At 46.0% G+C, this 22657-nt stretch overlaps 1 protein-coding gene across 1 annotated transcript in view; it reads right to left on the bottom strand.

Annotated features, from left to right (window-relative positions):
* b4galt2 (UDP-Gal:betaGlcNAc beta 1,4- galactosyltransferase, polypeptide 2) overlaps window positions 1-22657 on the bottom strand; it is a 113557-nt gene that overhangs the window by 51996 nt on the left and 38904 nt on the right. The window contains exon 3 of the mRNA XM_036554441.1: window positions 19-254. Coding sequence (XP_036410334.1) covers window positions 19-254 — 236 coding nt within the window. The remainder of the gene's footprint in view (window positions 1-18; window positions 255-22657) is intronic.

Below are 22657 nucleotides of genomic sequence, written 5' to 3'. Positions count from 1 at the left end.
TCATGTGACTTCACTGACCTGGTTAATGATGTAGATGCCATAGTCGATCTTCTGCCGGCGCAGGATGGGGTGGAGGTAGTGCAGCCAGTACTTGAGGTGGTTGTCGCGGTGACGGAAGGGGATGATGATGGCCACCTTCTGCTTGGCCCGGCAGTCCGGGGGCGTGTACTTGCCCCCCTCCGTCACATTCGGGTTCTCCCTCTGTACCCTCTCCAGCGTCATCAGGGAGCTGAACTCGATGAGCAGGCGGCCCACTGCGGAAGACACAAAGTAAGGGGAAACGTCACTGCAGCGCTGACGGAATGACAGCGGAGGAGAATGTAAAGGTGTGGAGCGGCAGTGTAGCGCAGTCGTAAAGAGCAGGACCTGTAACCGAAAGGCTGACGGTTCAATTCCCCGCTGTGGCAGTGTCGTTGCACCCTTGGGCAAGGTACCCAGAATTTCTTCAATGAAAACCCAGCTGTACGAATGGATAACATGTAAAAAACTGTAACCTGTGTAAATCGGTCTGGACCAGAGTATCTGCTAAATGACAATAATGTAATGCAATGTAATGTAAAGGTCTTTAGCCAGGCTTAGCAGTCAAGTTCATATAGCATCATACAGACAGGGAAGAGAATCCAATCAGGACCAGTGGTTGCTGTAATAGCAAGATGGTAAGTGCAGAGAGCAATACAGGTTTTGAAAGACTATGAAGGCAAATAACTTAAAGTCACACATGGCATAAAGTGAGTGTGTACAGCTTGCAGTCCCATGACCATTCAAAGTAACGAAAAGGGAACATACTGTACATACTGTTTCAAGCCAAAGTTTTAGAGCAATTCTTATTGAAAATAAAGGAAAAAAGACACTTTTTCAACAGGTTATCCTATTTTAAGGAGGATGAAGAATGAGGTAGGCCTAAAGACAGACAGGATCCTTCCTGTATTTTAACATCTAGCATGCCACCACAAGCACTGCGTGACACAAGACGCTGAGGTGCAAACGCCAGGAATCACACATAGGCCACAGCTTAGCCATCCCCATCAAATATCATCTTGCATTGTGACAGATCCTATCAGCGCTCCACCACCGGTAACGACCAACAAGAGCGGTGTCACAGCTCCCATCCGTGGCCGTCTTTAATCGATCACAACAACCTGCTGTATACAAACCTATCAGTCAAGAATTCCCTACAAAGCAGTATGGAAAAGGGCTTGATTGTCACATACAGACAGACAGACACACACACACACACACACACACACACACACACACACACAGTCTCCCATCCATTCACCTAGCACAGGGAAGCTCAAACATATTCCCCAATAAGCAGTTGTAGCAGCAGGCATGGAACCTAAAGCACCCAGCTGCCAAAATGTGTGATGGGAGAGACAAAACCAGATGACCAACACTGACACACGCTCATTAGCGCTCATCTTCAAGCCACCAATTAACATTTAGAGAATGTTAAACATTAGAGACAAGGGTTGCAGCTCTGCTAATGGGGGGTTAATTATAAATGCCATGCTGTGGTCTCTGCGTGACAACAGCACAAGGAAGCGTGTGTAACAGGTGAGAAAAATCACAGAGGAAGACCTGGCTAAGCAAGAAGCAACGCTGTGGTGTGTCAGGACCTTTTTTTAACCAGTAAAACAGCTGAATCTACAAAACGTCCCTTTCACAGATTATTAGGCTATTCATGCTGCAAGTTATGAATTTTATATGTTAACTCATATGAATGAAGTGCTCAAAACCAGCACAGTTAAAAAAAACTGTGCATGCATTACACATGCACATGTATAATTTATTCGATCAAATCTGTGCCTTCTGCTCAGATGAAGTTAATTTCAGTGATATTCTTGCAGGGGAGTTTCCCATGAATTTGTCTGGTTCCTCACTTACTAAATTAACACTGAATATCAAATAACAATAGTAGCCAGAGGTTGTCAATTTACCTTATTTATTACCCGTTTTATCATTCTGTTACAGGCCATTAAAACAGGAAGGAACAGCAATATTTGCCAAAAAATTTACAAAAGCATTCCATTGTACACAGCTACCATACAACCAAACAGGACATGTTCTATTTCAGTGTATTTATTATTTGTTGTTGTGGGTATGCTATGTTGCGGGTGAGGACGGTGCTACACCAAATAAACATTTGGGGAGACTCATTTCAATCATTTACTTGCCTTAAGCACACAGAATGCACAGAACCGCCATTACAAAACCCCTCTCAGACTACCCTTGACTACTCCCTAGACAGCATTAAACTACCAAACCGAGCATTAAATCATCGAGCATCAAAAATCCAGACAAAACTACTCAACAACACCCCATCAGGATAACAGCTCTTAACATGTTTAGCAAGAGAACACGCTATAAAGTTTATATATATATATATATATATATATATATATATATATATATAAATATACGCTATAAGAGCTCCAGACAGTAGTGATGGGAATTCCGGCTCTTTTTAGTGAGCCGGATCATTTGGCTCAGCTCAGCAATAAGAGCTCTTTCACCTCCCAAACGGCTCTTCATTTAGTACCACTTCTGGCTTTTATAATTCAGCCAAATTTAGCAATGTTTTGACCTGTGATTGGTGCATGTGCATGTATATCACTTAAATTATTCAGTGTAATTATACTAAACCTTATAATTTCCAGAATACCATTATTTTACAGTATGTTTGGTATAAAAACATTAATGTAAAAACATCAAACACTATTACACGTGTATTGAACGTTTTATTTATATTGAACATTGTAAATTAGCGTTTCCCTATGTTACAATTCTAACATTCAGTCAGTGCATGGAGTGGCTGTGGCCGAGCAGTGTGGCAAAAAGATTATCCTATTATTCTGTCTTGTATTAAGAGCCGACTCTTTCGCAACCAGCACATCACTACCTGACAGCAATTAGCCACCTGGGAGTGACAAGGTGCCCTTAAAATAGCAGAGACATACTCATCATGTAATTAATAACCAACTCGCAATAAAAGGGAAGTAAGAAAACAAGATGTTACAAGTGAACCCTATTAAAACAGTCTCAAAAATATGCAACATCAAAATCTCAAAAAAAAAAAAAAAAAAAAAAACATTTGTATCTTGTACCAAAAAAAAAAAAAACAAACTTTGATTTGCTCGACACAGCATGTTAAGGTCACCGACGCTGAATTCTTAATTTTTTCTTCTTTTTAATATCACTCATCTCGAATCTTGGCATCCCATTAAAATCTACCCAATTACACCCAGCAATGAGAGCTGAGATCCCTCAGGGGCCTTTGTCTGCAGTGTATTGTTTCCATAGTGCTACATGACACGAACAAAATGAACTGCTTAGAGGGAAAAAAAGGGGTAACTAGATTTTAAAAGGGCTATTGACTGGAAGGCCATGTAAATAGGGTTCTGGGCTGTCTGTGTGCAATTATGAGACTGGTGTCAGATAGGCTGGAGAGAGCATGGCACAGACTTCAGATGCAGGTTCGCCTGTGCTTCAGTGGCATTACACAAACAGCTCCGAGACGCTTCAGAAGCAGGGGAGCCAGCCCCGCGGCACGGCGACCGGCGTTAATGACACTGCGGAGGGGCAGAATTGCACCCACGAGCCCATCGGCAGAGGCCGGATTGATGTGCATCGCAGCGGACAGCGTATCGATCCGGAGCTGGTGACGGTTAACACAGGGGCATCGAATCCGATGAGCCGCACCTGATACGACACACTGGGCCAGAGAGCCCTCGGAAAAATAGCATAAAAAAACACACAAATCCGAGCCGCCTGAGAGGAGCAGTGAAGGATGGTTCCCTGCTACTCTCCTGTGCTGCAGGCTTTGGCCGGATGGATCTCCTTGTCTTATTTTCACATGAATAAAACCAGCTTTACAGAAGGAAAGAGTCAGCTGGCCAGCTTTTGTTATTAATGTGTTGGCGTTTTAGTTTTCGTTTTTTTTTGTTTTTTTCTTCACAGCCAGGCACCAGAGAGTGCGTAGCTGCGCGTGGGAGTTTCCCCTGCACGTTCTTCACGTTCGTTTTTTCCCTACTCGCTCTCGCCCCGTTTCACATAAAAAAAACGGCAGATACTCTCCATGACAACACGCAGATTCAAAGCCGCCTCACGCCACTGTCTTCCGCCACCCAGCAGAATCCCGTGCCCCCCCCCGCGGCTCGGTATCAATCCTCTAATTGTCCGCTGGTGAGATGGAGGAGGTGTGAGGCCCGAGTTTCGGCTCCGCGCAGTGCTAAGACCGCCCCGCCCCGGGGGAGCCAGCCACGCCAGCGAGGGCATCAATATCTACGGTCACCTCATTACCGACCTTATTTTTTTTTTCCTTTCATTAACCGCCGATTCACCGCGCCATCTTCACCGCCACCATCCACCCTTTTCTCTCCAGAGGTCCCTTTGAAACTGCCAAGCCAAAGGCAGATCGGATCCAGCCACTTTTAATTAGAGGTTTTAAAAGAGGGGGGAAAAAAAATACACAATCAACCGGGGCCCTTGAAAAGAGGCCTGCTGCCCTTTAGCCTCGAATCCCTCCTCATTGCCGGCTTGTGCTTTATTTGTTCCCTGCTCTGGGGGGCTATCGTGGAGCCACGCTTGGTAAGTGGCAGCTGAGAGGGGCCCCTGCTAATACAGTGTCTCCCCGATAACGGCCAGCCAAAAAGCTCCAGTCCCCTGAGCTATAAATAGCGGGCCTGCCAACCCTGTCAGAGATCACTCCTCACTGCGGCGACAGATCAGCTCTCTCTGCTGCTGTCTGAGGTCCCGCCCTGTTTGCCGGTGACCCCGCCTACCACTTTCTGAAGAAATGGGCAGAGGTAATAAAGCCCAAATTGCAGTGCCCCCTCTCTAGGGCCACAGATGTGTATCGCCTCCTCTCTGGTGGGAAAGGGGCACTGAATCCTGCTTTTTGCCCCCATGTCTTACACCCCCACACCATCCATCACCATCTCCCTGCCCCAAGGCCACAGCTTTATATAGCTCCATCGTAAACACGGCACAGGGAGAGGGGTCAAGCACTGTGTGCGAACACCACAGATATCCGCCCAAACCTCCCCCACCCTGAGAGTTGGTGTTACAGTGGATGATCACCAGTATCTGAAACTCCAGTCAAGGCGGATTGAGAAACATGCACAGTTCGATTACCCACCAGCACATTCGTGGAGGGAAAAGCTGCTACTCGGGCGAAACCTTCCAAAGGGTGTTCGACCTTCGGTGCGACCTCTAACGAAACCAGGGCCCATGCTGGGGAGGAGGGCTACAGAGGCCACAGCACATCCACCTTAAACAGGGACAGGGAGGGTTTCAGCACCAAACTCCAAACTTCAGCACCCACAAGGGCACCGGTGATGAGCAACAGCCTGTCAGATAGGCCTCTCCCCTCTGCAGAACACCCACTCTGTGACAGAGCACTGAGGGACAAACATGTGGTGGAAGGTGGGACAGCTGGTGCAGTGGGGGGGTTGCGGGGGGGGGGGGGGGGGGGCTGTGTGTCACAGGGGGGACTCTGCAGGGGCAGATGGAGGAGGGATACAGCACAATGCTCTCTGGAAAGGGTGCAGGAGAGCCGTGAGAGAGAGAGAGAGAGAGAGAGAGAAAAGCTGTGATAAATGTGTTGTTTTGCCACGCCTGATTAGGAAGCTGAACTCAGAGTGGCACCGAGCCACAGCGGCCCTTCAATCTGCCGCAGACAGACCGTACGCCGCGCGGGGTCTGGAGACGGGCACCGCGGTGGCACGCGGCTGCCCGCAGCTGCCCGCTCGCCACCGCCACCCGCAGGCCAGACGAGGGAAGGGACGGCGCCACACCACAGCGAGCACGCAGGTCTCGGTTTTCCAGAGCACGGGCAGGACTTCCTCAGTCAAAGAACACACAGTTCTGCAAGTGCATATTAATATCACGCCTCTCTGACGATCCTTTCAGATACATAACACACGCATTCTGCATATGTCCTCTAATGCTCTTTATCCTTCTCTGGCCACCAAGCCTCCCTCTTCCACCTGACCATCCCCGCCACGGTTAGCACTGTACATCGCACCTGAGCGAGCTCCTCCGTCTACCCGGGAGACGGGATATTTCCCAGCAGCCAATCTTTAAGAGTTGCCCCCGTGAGGCCCCCCGGGTGTCGGGTTACAGTCGGCTTGCTGAGACACTGTCTAATTTTGCTGCGTTCCCTGGGGGGGGGGCGCGGTAATGGAGCTGAGGTGAAGCGGAGCGAGCGAGCGAGCTCAGTACAGCGCCCGCGATTTCGCCCGCTGATAAAGAACGCTGAGCGGATCAGAAGGGCATGCGTCGCTACAGGTAATTCCAATATGTATTCTAATGCGCCCCCCCCCCCCCCCCCCCCCCCTCCGCCACGCACTGCGGCCCCCGCCTCACGATGCAACAACGAGCTTCGGCTGATCAAACTGAGTACCAGATAAACCCGACCCTCTTCTCCTCAGAGGCAGCTATCCTGCACTTATGCGCCCCAAAACAAAGCAACCCGAGTATAGTGGCCGTATTTTTGCTAAACTGTTCAGCTGGTACAACACATTGTATTGTATTTCCACCAGGCTGCATCACCACAATTTACCACCTCTAAAAAAAAGGAAAACATTTTCTACTAAAGGCCTTGGAATCCCAAATGCCCGCTTTGAGTGTCCCCTCTTGGGCGGTACTGAAGCTGCCACCTTCTCATCGTTGTCTCCGACAGTTGGCACAGTGGCACCTCTGTACAGAGACAGTGCCGGTTTCGAAGAGAGCCCCCACCATGTTTTATCTAAGGAGAGGTCATAAGTCACATCCACAGAGAAGAGCTTGTGACTCTGAAGACTACGGATTCAAGCTCCCGGGTTATAATGTACAGAAGTACCTCTGCAATCATTACAGTGTCATTTTCACCTGGATTGTCTCCCTGCTTCACTGTAACTGTGTGCTAGCAACACCCTTCACCTTTATTTACCTCAGCCGCCATCTTACAGGTATGAACAACAACTACAGGTATGAACAACAAGAATCTCAATGTCAGCACTGGCAATAAACTCTGGGTAAAAATGAATTTGGTCTAAGGCTTTGCATTCAGTGGTGCAGGGAAGAACAATATGAAAAGTCTCAGGATCTGACCACCAGAATCACATGGTTGAAGCAGCTGGAACCGACTCGCTATTCAAAAGCCAAACAGGCAAATGTAGGCCACCATTGTTTTTTTTTTTTTTTGATAAGGCCTTTGTGCTGTCTTTTCCAGGAATCTTGCTAACAATGTGCTCCTGAATGGTGTGTGTGTTGTCCTTTTTGCCATTTCCCTGCTTCTTATCCAGCGGTTTAAATAAGAATCAGCGCAAGAAGTGCCCAGGACTAACCTGAAGCTGGCCCTTTTCCCTCAGGAGCAGCCAACTCTGAAAGAACACAGACCGAAAGCCCCTTTTCATTTAGACATCTCACATGGAGCCAAGCCCCTGCTACATTTTTTATTTCCTTTGCTGACAAGCGCACGAGGTGTTCGACCGGAACATTAAAACATGGTGGATTGAACTTTTGTCCTGTCTGTCATCTTGTAAACGTCTGCTCTTGTCATCAAACCCGCTAACACGCTCGGATTTTGACTTCCATTCTACAAGGTCAGATTGATGTTTCTTTTCCAGGACTTAACAGCCCGTGCCAGTTCAGGAACTCAGCTCTACTGAACTTAAAATATTACTCACACTTAAGTGTCTGTGCATGTTATCAGAAAACATTTAATAAGAATGTTACTACATATTACATGACTTAGTTAATAAACAGTTTGTGCGTATGTAATAAACATGTAATACAATTATACTGCAAGTCGGTATAACCACTTTTGTCATGTAATGTCAGCTCTAAATATCAATGTTAGCACCTGGCATTCATTCACAACAAACATGTTCAAAGTCAAAAAGTATGTCTGTAAAACAATTTCTAAACAACTGCACAATACATTTGTCCTTTGCTTACCAACTCACTATCTGTTTTCTAACTACTTTAATAGGTCATTCTTAATGGATGAGCAGCACTGTATTCATGACATTATTACATTACATTCATTACAGTACACACAGGCCCTTTAAAAAGTGTGACCAAACATTATACTAAGTTTACACATTTATTTTATACCACTTCTCACACACATATTGGGCAATTAATCTTGCTAACAAATTACCATCCAAGAAATAGAGGAAATTCTAAAGATAGCTGCTGCCCGAGCATCTTGTCATTGTGTTTTCTGATAGCAGGTGCTGAAAAAAGTTTGTAATGGAGATATTATTTCAATGCATTACATTTGACAGGAAAGTTATGTTTTTTGATACACAGTGTATACACAGTAAATTTTTAACATCTATACAACTAGCTAATACGTATCCTCAGAAACTTGCAGAAAATTATATTTTTTTGTCTACAGCTATCTTAACATGCCATCTATCATTGTGTTCAGAATTAATTTGGTCAATGGAAAATACCATCAGCAGCCCTGGCCATGACATGAGGAATTTGATATTTTCTTTCATATGAGGTAAAATAATTATTCACGCTCAAGTATAAAACGCTCAAGTATCTCTACAGAGGCTGACACCATAGATTGTCTAGATTGAATGCATTCCAAAGGCATGTCAGAGGGACATCCATTGCTTTGTAAAGTGAAAGTATCAGTTGAGTACCAGGTGAAAATATACTCGAAAGGTGAAAATATATTTGACAGATAAAAAAGTGTTTTATATTTAACACTGCAAACAATAACTATAACTAAACACTGGTACAAATACAAAACACTGTATTAATTTTAAGTGACTGCACTAAAATATGTGTAATAATAAATCAGTTCATATTTCAGTTATGTATCTGTTTTTGCTTTCAGTGATCATTGGATTTGCTCTTGTTGTCTACCTGGTCAACTGAACGGAAAGACCAGGTATCAGAATACAATGCAGCTGTCAGCAGGTGGAGATCACGTCTTTGTTATATAATCCTGTTGTTTGCTGACATCTGATTAAACACAATATAAGACCCACACATCTGGCATACAGGGAAAAAGAAGAGAAAATTATTGGTTACAAGTTGTGGCTTTCTGGTTGTAGGGGTTAATGCTCAATTTGTATTTTAATTTGTGTCTGATATCCAAGAGTTTTTTTCCAGTTTGAAAGTACACAACCAGCACTTAAGAGCCATTTAAGAGCCATTTTCTCAGAAATCACAAACAGAACCATCTTTACATTCATTTAATGTTCTACAACAGAACATTACAACTAACTCCTCTAACTCATACTATCTTTGACACAGTGAGTGAAAACAGATGTATATTAGCCTTACATTTAAGTGAGGCTGACAATGAGCAGAAACTTGGTGTGAGTGTCAGTAGCTCATCTAAGGGGTTAGCACCTTCTAAAGTGCAACTTCACATCACACTAGAGACTTTCACACAAGCTGCACTGTGTAACATCTTACACCAGCCATTTAAGAGATTTGCCCTCTTACAAGTTGTCACAAATGACATCATTCAGCACTCATTAAGACGTCTAGGCTGCTGTGTAAAGCACAATTTAAATAAATATACTGGAACCAAAAAAAAAGTCGTCTACATGTTAAAACACAGGAGGGTGAAAAGGACATAATAAGAAAGCTGTGCCCCAGCTGTTCGAATGAAACACACATATCCTCCATACAAATTTAACATCTGGCATGAGACAGCTAGCAGGCTGAATGTCAATCAGACAAAAGACAATGGCAAACCAGCGGAGCCTGGTGAAGCATCAGACAACCTTGAGCTCTCAATCCCTGGAGCTCAGTTACAATCAGGGCTGTTAAAAAAAAAAAAGAAAGTAAGAAATCAATGCGCTCCCACAACAGGGAGATGGAGGGGATGGAGATTACTGGATCGATACGACTCTCCCCGCATGCTAAGGCGGCAAGCAGACGGACCTCAAATCCCAGCATGTCGTCAAGAGCCGCGGGACTGAGGGGTGTCATCGGCGCGGCGCTTTCGGGGAAAGGTCGGGACGAGTCAGAGCGAAGGCGGGGATATGAGAGGGAGGGAGGGAGGGGTTTATCTGATGACCTCACCACCCTGAGAGGTGCACTCAGAAGCAGTGAGAGCTCAGAGCCACTGCGCTAGGGGAATTGGTGAAGAGTGAGATGATGCAGACTGGCATATCAGGGGCAGGAGAAGAATCAGAATCCTGGATTCTGTGGACAGAGAGACTTTCTGTGAGAGGCTACACAGTGTCCACACCCACAAACGCACAGCAACCCGAAGCAGACACATCAGTTCTATAACATTCTAATTTACTCTCTTTAAACAGGCTTATACTCACGGACGCAATGACCTTTCTCCACACCCCACACTCAAACACACACCTGTTGACAATACAGACATACAGTGTAGGCTCAACAGACATCAACACCACAGAGTCACGAAGCACACAGACGCATCCAAGCATTTACATACAACCACATGCAAGGAAAAACACACAAATGTCAATGCTCACAGATGTATCCACACATTACACAGAGGAACATGAGCAACCTTTCTCTCCCTCATACCCACAACCACATACAAACACGCACACACACACACAATCAGTATGCAGATGCACCCGCACTCCATGTCAACTGATCAGCCAACAGGAAACTAAACTCCAGTCTCCACTTAAAGAGGCTTGGTGGGGTCATTGACCTGGGAAGCGGCACACTGAGGCCCACTGTGCAGCCGTTAATGCCTGCTTTGTGCCGATTCACCCCAGCCGCCAGTTTGCTGCGAGACTGACGTCTCTCTAATGTAAGAATAACCAGGAGAACTGTCTGTAGTGTGCGACAGGCCGCACCACGAGATAGTCCATTACTGTGCACAAACACCGCGGTGCCAATATGCGCTCTGTGTGTGTGTACGTGACGAACTACAGTCCCATCTTTCTGCTCACCGACACACAAAAATCTGAACTATAATGGCAACTGTCATGATAAATTCCTTTTTACATTTCATCATCGTCATTTAGCAGACGCTATCCAAAGCAACTTATACACATGACAATTTTTACACTTAATCCAGTTATTCTGCTGGGTATTTACTGAGGCATTTTTGGATTAAGTACCATTGCCTAAGGGTACTGCAGCAGTGCCCAGGTGGGAAATCAAACCAGCAACCTTTTGGTTATGAGACTAGCCCCTTACAACTATGCTACATTGGTGCCCTTGGATTTCTTTTGGGTAAAATAAAAAACAAAATAGTAAATAATAAATAATAAAAAATAATAGTAAAAAATAATTTTCCTGCAATTTCCACAATGCATAAGATCTCGATCAGTTGGACAGGGTTGGGTTAAATCCCAGACTCCCCCCCGGTGACTCAGAGGTTGCAGCTCAATATCGGGCGTGAGGAGAAATGTCACTCCAGTTATCAGCTCACCCTCCCACTCAGATCATCATCTTAGCGGTAATGCGGAGTGGTGGTCTCTCAGGCACTCAGACTCTAATCCTCTTCCTGTCAGGCGACACAGCGTGCCACGGAGAAGCCCCCGTCACCGCTGTTCTGGGCTCGGCTGACAGCTGATTCCCCGCCTCCACTCTCTCCCTCTCTCTCTCTCCCTCTCTCCCTCTCTCTCTCTCTTCAGGTCATTCTCCATTGGCCCCTTCCTCTCTTCTCATTCAGCTCTCCACCTGGCCTTTTATTTTTTTTCAATCCTGGTCATTCCTTCTCAGAGGGCATCCAATACACCCACCCCTGCTCCCCGGCGCGCTGACTGATCTTTTGGGGGGGGGGTCTCCGTTTCTGATGTTAGCTTCTCTGTGTGAGACAATGGAAACATGCAATCTTTGTCCCTGCAGCACCTTTTCAAGCCATGTTCTGATCCACCCCTGAATTTTGACCCACCAATGTGGGTAACAAAAAACAGCACTCTCCCTCCGTTTGGCCTTTGCACTGCATTTTCCTCACTTCCTGTAGTTCCTCCGGCTTCCTGTCAGGTATTAAGCCTCCTTAGGTATGTAACCAATGAGAGCTGCTTTTGTTCCAGACTGCTGATGACTTCTGGGTTAGGGATGTTGACAGGAATTACTTCACTTTCCCTGAACCTGAGGCAGACGCCATCTTGAAAGCCTTGAAATCCAAACTCTGCGTTTCGTGCCACAGGTCAGCGGATGAACACCCACCACACAAACCACACACACCATCCAGATCACTAAGACAAGGACATCTATCATGTTCGCCCTCACTTGTTATAGGTTACTGGAGAAGTGGTCAGGGCACTGCAATTGTAACCACATCACTGTGGATCACAATTCACTCCTGTCACTGTTAGTACAAGCAGTAGGAAGAGAGCTGTCGCAGTCAAAGTATTGCCAGCAACAGTACCGCATTGAGCATAATGGCTAAATAACATTAAGATTATGCATGAAAAATATTATTATGTTATAAATGTATTATCATAAGTAAACATCTAGAATAAAACAGCAATTGAATGAACCAAAATCACACAAATGAAGCAAAAACTAATATCTACAAGTGAATAAAGTTACAAATTACAAAGTAACATGTACAAGTGAATACGGTTCAGGGTAGGTCAATGAATGATAACCCTAATGGAAAACAAATCATGGTTTTTAAGGTGGACACAAGGTAAGAGAGCAAGGAAAACTAAAAAAAAAAGCTAAGTGTACAAAGTAAAAAAAAAAACTGCAAAAAGGTGTGGTGTTGGGACATGAGGTGGAAAAAAACCACTGTGCAGTTCTTCAGCCATGACTGGAGGTTCTAGCATGCTCCGGTAAAATGCTAAACAGGTTATATATCAGGTGTTACACGGTAATTTACGCTGGATTCGGGCGTTGACTCGGCAAATAAATAACGCGATGTAATGGAATGTAAATTCGCAATCAAGGAGAGATAAGCCAGCAGGAGTCTGTGGCACTGTAAAAAATCAGGGACCGGCGTGCCCGTTTCGGGAAGAAGACTCATTACACAGACACCGTGACTGAGGCACGGGGAAGGAGAAATATCTACAGCTCTGAACAATGTGAAGGTCTAATCGATGGAAAAATCCATTCTGCTGATGAGAACTAAAACATGTATTGCTACACATCATTGCTATTATGGCACACTGGGCATTAGAAATAGATTAAAGCATAAAAATGTAACACAGGCTTCGTGGAAAAAAGACGACATGTCTGTGAACAGTATTTTTTATCGCTGATAGATATCTTTCCTCAAAGACGTGTGCTGGTTTATACTTGTTCATGGGAACTACTTGCCATTTTTAAAAGTTATGTTGTAGAAATGTACAAACTTTTTATTTTAACAACACTTCATCACTAAGCTACAATACCTGGTGGGCCAAACAAACAATTATATTTCTGATACATGTGAAACAAAACACTTACACTGTAGATTCTGAACCCCCCCCCCCCTGTTTTTACCCGATCTGGCACAAGGGACACCTCCTCCGACCTGAATAACCCTGTCATGTGATTCCAACAAGCTGAAAGAGCAAGAAAACACCAAAACCTGTGTTCCCTGGACAACTCATTAACCTGGACAAAGAGCAAGAAAAACACGGCAACCTTGAAGTGGAAGACATCGATTAAACCACATAAACCTCAGCAAACAAGGAGAGGTCTGGAGCTTTCAAGAAGTCTGAGACAAAAGCAGACACAGGGCTATTTATACACTACAACGGTTATATCAACTTCCAGAACAAAAAAAGGTGAGCTGCACAGCAAAAGTTAAACCCCCCTTCTCAGAAAGGCTTCGGTTCTGAAATATTAAAGATTATTTCAAGGGCTGCCAAATATGTTTGTTGACTATTAACTGCAAACCATCCAGTGATGTTAATAATACAAAATCAAACCAATATGAAAATAACAACAATATGAACATAATAATATTAATAGTCCAGTTATATGGAAGCACTGCTGTCTACATCTATAAGATGGGGCAGTGTAAAATAATGGTGTGGTATAAACGCCATGTGCATCATTGTAATGCCGGTAAGGACAAATTTTGAAGACTGGAAAGACTAATTTGGGTCCATATACTTTTGAAACCTTTGTATTCCCTAAATTATAGCAGATATATTACACATACTGTAAAAAAAATCACAGGAGGTGAAATTCTATGTGTCAGGTCCTTCTTTCTTGTTTGGCGGCGCTCACAGTCACCTCCTCTTTAAACGGAACGTTTCCATTTCTCTGCGATAAAACCACAGCAACCGGATTCCATCCCCTCTATTGGTCGTGTGGCAGATTCGATTTCCAAAGAGGCCGGAGCAGAGCTAATAAAAAAGACAGCTGAAATGGAGACGGAGGGGAAGAGAAGGGTCCTTTTGTCTCAGGCCGCCAGCTCCCCTCTACCCCTATTCAACATCCTCTTTCATGTGGAGCCATGGAGCCCAGGCTCCGTGGAGAAACTATGCTAGCAGGGCCGGAGTCACGTCTGCTCCGCAGGTAACTGCCGGGCAGCCCCAGAGCACACCACAGCACGTCCGCTGTGACGAATGGTTAGAAGCATACCTATGGATGCTCCCTGCGCAGAATTACAAACACACACGCATCCGCCTTCACAGGGGCTGTGCTTCGTTTGAAAATGTTCACGCGTCCTCGGGAAGAATTCTGCAATGTGTGACATCGTCTTGCGGAGGTTTCAAACACTGCATTCCTTTGTAACTTCAAGTACAAAGAATGTCAAAGGCTTGTGTATAGTGGTAGGAAAAATATTAATCAACTGCAAAAGAAAATGTGAGAAAATGGTAAAAATAAACATCCATTTACTCACAGACTGTTTATATAATACAAACTTATATATACTTTATGTAAATCTTATACAGTATGACTTCCAGCACAACTGAAGTTTCTGCAAGTCAAGTGTGGGAGAAGTTCATGAAGCAGCATGACGGTCAGTGGCACTGTCTTTAGCCCACTCACTGCTCCCTGCGGTTCTCAAATCAGCATCACCAAAACACACTTCTGCGGACCAGTCCCGCGCGACTCCGCGGCCGAGGTCGAAAGAGGCGATTCGTTAGGCACGGGATGGAGGCACATCGGCAGCGAAATGGACCGTGCACAGAACCCGGGGCCAGAGGGCCGGAAAGGGGGAGAGAGAAAAGGCCGAGAGACAGACCGTGGCACCAGAGCCAATCTCCTCAGTAAGCCTCAGTAACTAAACCACTTCAGAGCGGAGACCTCAGGGGTGTTAAACAATATGGCTTTTCCAGAAACGTCCCCTCCCGCCTCTCCTGCTCAGTCCGTGGCCGGGGGCAAACCGGTGTGAAATTGCGCGGTTTCTTTTCAGTGCGTCAGGAGCACGAGCCCGTGCTGTCATAACCCCCACCCACACTCCCCCCACCATCCCACCCCCGCCTCACACAAAACCCAACGGTCAAAGCCAAAAAAAGAAACAGAGGGTGACCCGAAAGAGCAGGCCGCGGGGCCTCACTTCGTTAACTGGGAGAGAGAGAGAGAGAGAGAGAGAGAGGGAGAGAGAGGTGCAGCCAGCGACTGGCCTGTGACTGGATCATCAGCATGAGGCACAGACTCCTTCGATCTGCCAGCTCTGTTTTTTTCTTGCAGAGGGGGCCTTGGCCAGCCACGGCTGGCAGTTTTTTTTACACGCTGGATCTTTCTCAGGCTGCCCTGGATGTTCCTGACATTTATATCACCTCCCCGGCTTACAAAGGAAAATCGGGACTGATTAATAACGGCCAAAACGCCACAGAAAGAAAGTTCCGTCGTTTCCAAGCGACGAGGAGCCGAGCGCGACCAAAAAGCCGATAACTACTCTCCCTTCAGCGAGGGGGAAAGACCACAATCCTGACGGCAATAAAATGCATATACAGAACAGTGGCCTTACCCAACGCACAGATAAAATCTCCTCAAAGTACATGCAGCGTGTTTTTCACCTGAGAACAGCCCGCCGCAGCCAACATGCTCCAGCAGCACGTACTCCTTTCTCCCTGTGAATACATTTCACATTCTTAACATGTCCTTCATCAGAAACCCTCACAATGGCAGATCTCCTGAAAAACACCTTTTTGTATTTTCAGTATCAAGGCTACTGCCTCTCAAGGTCTTTTATTTTTTTTTTCCCCCCACAGTTCTGCTCAAGGTTACGCTGGGACAGTTTATCATCGATGACGTGAGCCTGTAGTTTTTGCGGCTAACTTACGAGATTGCTGCTAAACTCCATACAAAGACACGTGAGAAACCCATTAAACATCATCCAGCTCCACCTCCACTATGACCAATGAGACGATGCTGGCCAGCTCGCTCCAAAGGACACCAACGAGTGTCTGATGGGCGCCTGGACAGAATAAAAACCTGTCTGAAAGCTGGCTTTAATTGGATGGAATTGCCTATTTCATAATGTCACTAGGCTCTGAACCGAGACCTCTTACCAGAATGCAGCAGCACTCAGCAGGGCAGGAGATGCTAACTGCTGGGTGTCTGACATTTCAACAGCAGTTGGTACAACACGCTATAATCAGAGTTCAAGCCCCTGCTTTATTTTACTTGGTTATTACAAATAAATGAAATCTGAAAATACTGCAAATACTGTTAAAACCAGAAGTCTATATTACTATTACAGTCCTCACAAGGGAAGGGTTGTAATGTGGGGGGGGGGGGGGGGGACCATATCTGATACAGGTGCCTTCATGAGAGAGTAGCGGGGTTGCTGTACACCCGCATCTGTGTCTGACTGAGTTCATGGAGTGCTTCCTCATTTCTCCCAGCTCTGCTTTGCTCATAATTATGCCCTGACTATAAGGCATAGTTTTTGTGATATGGGCGCTCACTCCATAATTAATACGTAGCCAGGCGGCATTTGGCGGTGCTTAAAACCCAGAAGACTTCATTTCGTCTCCCTGGCGGCGGCAGCGGGTCTTCAGGCGTTCGGCTCTCCACGTCTGTGTGTGTGTGTGTGTGTGTGTGTGTGTGTGTGTCCACCTTCTCTCCTCAGTGGACCAACCAGCACGCGCCCTTCTCCCTGGAGGACCATCTCGGCGTTCCCGGCCAATCCGAGGGCCGGTCCAAAACTCGCGTCCCGCGTCCAGTTGCACGGGCCTAGCCCGCGGCGCGGCTGGACCGCACGAACGCCCTTCCCCTCGCCAGCTGGAAGCGCGTGTGAGCATAAGGCGTGTTCTGGCACGCGGTTCGACCGCCGGCCCCGGACCAGACCCCCAGTGCAGAGAGTGATGATGGAAATGGATCCAAACGGGAGCTGGAAGCGGGAATCCACGCTGAGGGCTGAATTTGTCTTCAGGAGATCGGGGGCTCTGGCACCGAGCCCAACGACAGAGGAGCTGTGCAGAGAAGCACTGAAAATCAGCGCAAATTCGGGTTCAAGGCTCAAACCTCTACTCTAATATGGCATTTTGAACAGCTAAAAATGGGAACATTTATATAAACTGCACACATTTTTTAATCAAAACAGATCAACTTAATCCTAGAATGAAGATGCTTCTGGCTTTTGGTGGGTTCTGGTATTCGAGTAAGACTGTGAGCCTTCTTTCTATCTCGTCTTGAATCAATCATTGTGCCTCTGCACTGAGCATGTCATCAAAGTGTAACTTTACCCCCATTACACTCCTCAAAACTTTGATTGGTTTGGATTCTTTCTGCAATAAAAAAAGGGGTTTGAATTCTGGTGGGCCGGCTCGTCCAAAAATAGCTTCGCGTTCATCATAAAATGATCAATTCTGCATCGATCAAGTGTTACACCAAACACTATTCTGGTGCAATACTGTATTGTAAAGGTAGCCATTCAGCTTTCTGCTTCTGTGAGGAGACGCAATGCCTGATGGGGCTTTCTGTTCTTGTGTGGCATTTTAGCGAGCTTCCTGTTACCATTAATCCACTACCCAGCATGCACTGCACAACACATCAGAGGAACGATACCAAGTAAAATCGGATTTTGATTTAATTGAGACCAATATGGTTGATTACATAAATTTGCTTCCATTGGATTTCCCCTTTAATTTAAAAACTGAATACTAAATAAAAATAATTTACATAAACCCATATGCTCAAAATAGCTGCTAACAGCTGATGACAAGCTATCCAACACCGTAACAGTCCAGGCCATTTTAGGGGCGGCATAGTCTACCCCGCATAAGAGTGCTACACACTCCTCAGGACTGAGAGGATCGTGGCATGAGCTGTTTGTTTTTTTAACAGAGAACCACTGCTGCACTGTAACTGTGCTCATTTAAAGTGAGGAAACAAAGCCTACAGTATGCGGGGCGGTCTCCCGGCGCGGCGCGAGCCGGGTCGATTCCGCCGCTGCTGGCGCATGCAGGAGTGACCTACTTACTCCTTAATTGCCTGGCGGATCCGCCTCCGGCCGCCCCCACGCACAGGTAACCTGACAGGTGGGCCGCCTCTAAGCGCTCCCGCGGGAATCATTGCGGGGGGGGGGGATTAGCTATCGAGCGCCCGCAAGACGGTAATCTCTCCTTCATGTAAACTCTACCGTACCTGCATCTTCATTTTCCATTCTCTCTAATGCTCCCGATCAATTCGGCCCGCATGTAGGACTGTAGATGATTAAGAATTATGACGAGAACGGATTTCAGCAGGAGGCCAAGAGCAGAGACAGACAAACACGCCTTACCTGTACGTTTAGGTTGTTAATATATTGTTATTAATATTCCACACTAATACACTACTACTGAGATATGAATATGTTATGTTACTATATTACTGAAAATGCTGTTACACAGAGCGCGTGTGTTTCTTTCGGTTTTATTACTGTAACAAAATTTTAACGCTTTTTTTTCTTTTTGAAACGAGGCAGTGAAACTTCTGTGAATCTGTATTCATGATTTGACTCCAGTAAATTGAGAGTGAGTGGGGGGGGGGGGGGGGGGGGGGGAGAGAAAATAAAGAAAAATCCAGAGAAAGGGGGGATGGAGAGAGATGTTAGGGAGAGAGAGAGAGGAGTGTGGAGTCACAGTAGTTCCACCTCATTAACTCTGCCCCAATCCTTGCCCCTCTCTCCCTCTCACCAGCAAGCAGGATAACAGACCACCACACAGCCAGACTGGCCCTGCCATGGCCAGCGCGGAGAGCCAGCTTCCACAGTGCCATATACACACACACTGACAGGCAGACACACACATACACACACACACACACACACACACACTCACTCACAGAGACAAACACACAGACACACACATACACGCACACACACACAAATGGGCAGTTTTTAATAACTGAAAATCAGTGCTGCACTCAGCCATCAAAAAGGGCCCACACAGTTTAATTACAAAGAAACAAGTTGAGTAAGTACAACTGTCACTGTTTGATCGGTGTGTGTGAAGATTTAGTGTGTTGGAGATTGTCTAGTTCCCCTTTTGGGGTTGTACTCAGAGGACTATTTTCTCTTCCTTTTCCCCCAGACTAGAATTACAAGCACTGGAGCTACTGCCTGGATACTGCACAAGTGCATTCCACATTAAAATTTTGTAAGTAGTTTTAAACGGACTTCAAGACTATCATAGCCACATTTTTATAACGAAACGCCGTGTAGCTACTGTAAAAGGCAGACCAGACAGGATCTTTGCTGGCGTGCGTCTGCTGTCGAGACAGATGCTGGACATTTGCTCATAGGTCATCATGCTACCACGGAGACCGCCACAGCACCAAAGTTCAGTGCGGCCAGACCAGCCAATCCTGAGTCCCGATGCTCCCACACAGACTGGTGATCACATTAATAACAAAACATAAACAGAGCACAATCTGCTCTTCCCGGGATTACCCATTCTTTAAACCCTGACCACTCAAAAGACATCTGCTAACGAGTTCAAACCGAATGCCTCCCCCCAGGAGAGGGCGAGGTTGTAAAACTTCAGATAGGAGTCAATGCCGTGCCATCTGGTAGCCCCGGTCTGCCGGGATTACACCGGCATACCCGAGCTTCCCTCATCCACAGCCTGGCAACGTGACAAATGGCAGGGCCGTGACTTCAGCTGTGCAAATACTTCCGGGGCATGCGCAAATCCATCCTCGTCCCATGTCAAATTTGGGGGGCAGTGGGGGGAAGGCAGTAGCCATTCTGAGCTGTAGGGCAGATAGCACTGACTGCTCCAGCATCGGTTCTGTTCCAAAACGGACTTCGCGGGCTCATAATTCATCACCAGAGGGAGTATTAGGTCCTGTCTTTCGGAAAGACAAGCACTGTTGTTTGATGTGGGTGAACTGAGGGTAATCCTTAAAAGGAAGTTTGATGACCCAAAAAACGTTTATTTCTGAGAAAATCAGGATACCTTCTGTGACAGATTAACTGAATTCCATGGAGTGAAGGGTAGCAAAGCTCCGTTTTCTGAACGTCAAAAGGCTAACACAGGATTATTGCCCTGTATCCTATAATAACCCTGCTTATTATTACATTTTTCCAGGACAATCCTTAATCATATAAAAGACATGAACGACACAAAACGGAATGACCACACAGCAGTTATCTTCCTATGAGACATAAGTCACCCCGGCAACATGCCGCAGATAGGACAGGAAGAGGAGCAGGCCAGGGGTCAAAAGTTCACCCATCTATTCTTAACACTTCAGCACAGATATGGAAACTGACATCTTGTCAATGGACAGCGTGTTTCTACCATGATTAAGAGGTGGGGAGAGGTCAAAGGGCAACCCGTGAGGCCGGCCGGCATTTGATCGAACGTGATGTCATTCCCATGGCTCAAGTGACGCCCTGGGTACTGATAGCCTATCCCATCCGCGATTGATCCCATGACTTCCTGTGACTCCCACGGTTCAATGGGCTACACTTAAAAAGACAAGTAGGAGTTTAATTCTAATCCCATTACCACTGTTAAAATGGATTTCTTAAGCATGACATGACAAAAGGCTATTCCGTATGCAGCTCTCCGCTGATGGCCTTTCCGTGTTCTAACATTTTTTTCCCCAAAGAAGGCAAGTAAAAGGAACCCATATTATTATCAATTACGCCTTTCCCCCACCACATGACTCAGTTCTGTGTGAGGTTAAAAAAAAAAAAAAGAGCTTTTTCTGAGCTTTGTCAAAGGAAGTGCATTAATCTCCCTTTAACAGCACACCTCTTACTACATTAAAAAAGACATCAAATTTCCACCGCGTTCCCGCACCCCTTGTCTGGGGAATTTTTTTGGAACAACATCACATAACTGTCATACGGCTTGATATATCGAGAGACGCCGAACACAGGATGTTCCTGTCGGCGCTTTAATTGCTTTGTACCCAGGCACGGAGGAGCCAGCCAAACAAAAGGCCCCGAGATGAAGGCGGTGAGTCCTGCCTTCCCTCCGCCCTCCTCTGACGCTCCGGCCCTATCGCGCGGCTGCCCGCCTCCGATACTGCCATTTCCCATTCCGCGCACACCGCGCTGCTTTAATGCCCCAACCTTCACAGCCTTCATTACTGTGTACCAAAAGTCGGGATGATTTATGAGCATGCCCGTAACTGGTGGATGTCTTTCACTATACACTCTAAATCTAATTACCTAAAGCTGTTCAGCTGTGGCTGAAATTAACTAGCCCTGGCAATCTTGCAGGGGGGGGGGGGGGGGGGCTTACTCTACAAACTTTCACACAATACTGTAATTGTGAAGTGGGAAGGGCGATTTGGAGAGGTAGTAACTCCCGAATGATTTTCTCCGTGTCCTGAGAATGACGCTCAACAAACAGCAATGAACCGGGGGGCATCCCACACTGAAAATGTTATCTTATTTTCCACAACAACAAACAGAGAAGTACTAACACGGAGCTGTGCATTTTTTAGTACTTGTGTACTTGTTATTCATTCCTCGCACGTTCTACGATTACCGGTAACGCATGCCAGCTACTCTCCTGACACTAACTTCAAAGTTCAACAAATGACAAACAACAAATGAACTGACACTGAACACAACAGACATGAGCACTTAATATGCATGTCCAAACTGCAGGGAAACCCTATCAAGGTAATCAATATAAAAGTTTCTGTATTCAGTCCTTTCTGATCAATGTAACTGTTGTGAGAATACCTCTTGTCCCTAAAGCCTCTCATCGCTTCTTTTTAAACCCTGTTAATTCTGCCGAAACAAATTCCATGCATGTCAACAGCTGCTTTCTGGCTTACGTTTTGCTGGCAACAATCGAAAAACAACATTTAAAATGTCAACCCCATCTGTCAAACATTAACAGCTGATTTCGGCAATAGATTTTTGTAAGTAATAAGCGAGGCCATGTTCAAAATGTCAACGCCAACTGTCAGGCAACTGTCAGCGATTATCTGTTTTGTAAATCACCGGCTTACAGTGGATTAACACAGACCTGTGGCAGCGCGCGGGGAAAGCCACATATCGGTGCAGTTGGTGCTGATTATCTCAACTGCCGTTGCTGCTCCGCACTTCACCTATAAGGAATGACAGAGTGCCGCGTTCACATGCCACGTGTGCGCCGTTTGATTTTCGCAGCCATTGGCTGTTTATTGGACGGGGTCTGTACTAAATTACTTTACATTATGTTATCTGCATTTAGCAGACACTCCTGCCAGCGCGACTTATGTAGGTTATAATTTTATATGTTATCCGTTTGTACAGGTGGATATTTTACTGAGGCAACTCTGGGTTAAGTAACTTGCCAAAAGGTACAGCAGCAGTGCCCCAGTGGGGAATCAAACCAGCAACCTTTCAGTTACAAGTCCTGCTCCTTACAAT

This window comes from Megalops cyprinoides, chromosome 20 (genome assembly GCF_013368585.1).
Source record: "Megalops cyprinoides isolate fMegCyp1 chromosome 20, fMegCyp1.pri, whole genome shotgun sequence".
Lineage (NCBI taxonomy): Eukaryota > Metazoa > Chordata > Actinopteri > Elopiformes > Megalopidae > Megalops > Megalops cyprinoides.
Note: the sequence above shows the minus strand (reverse complement) of the source record. Positions and strands in the feature narration are given on the sequence as shown.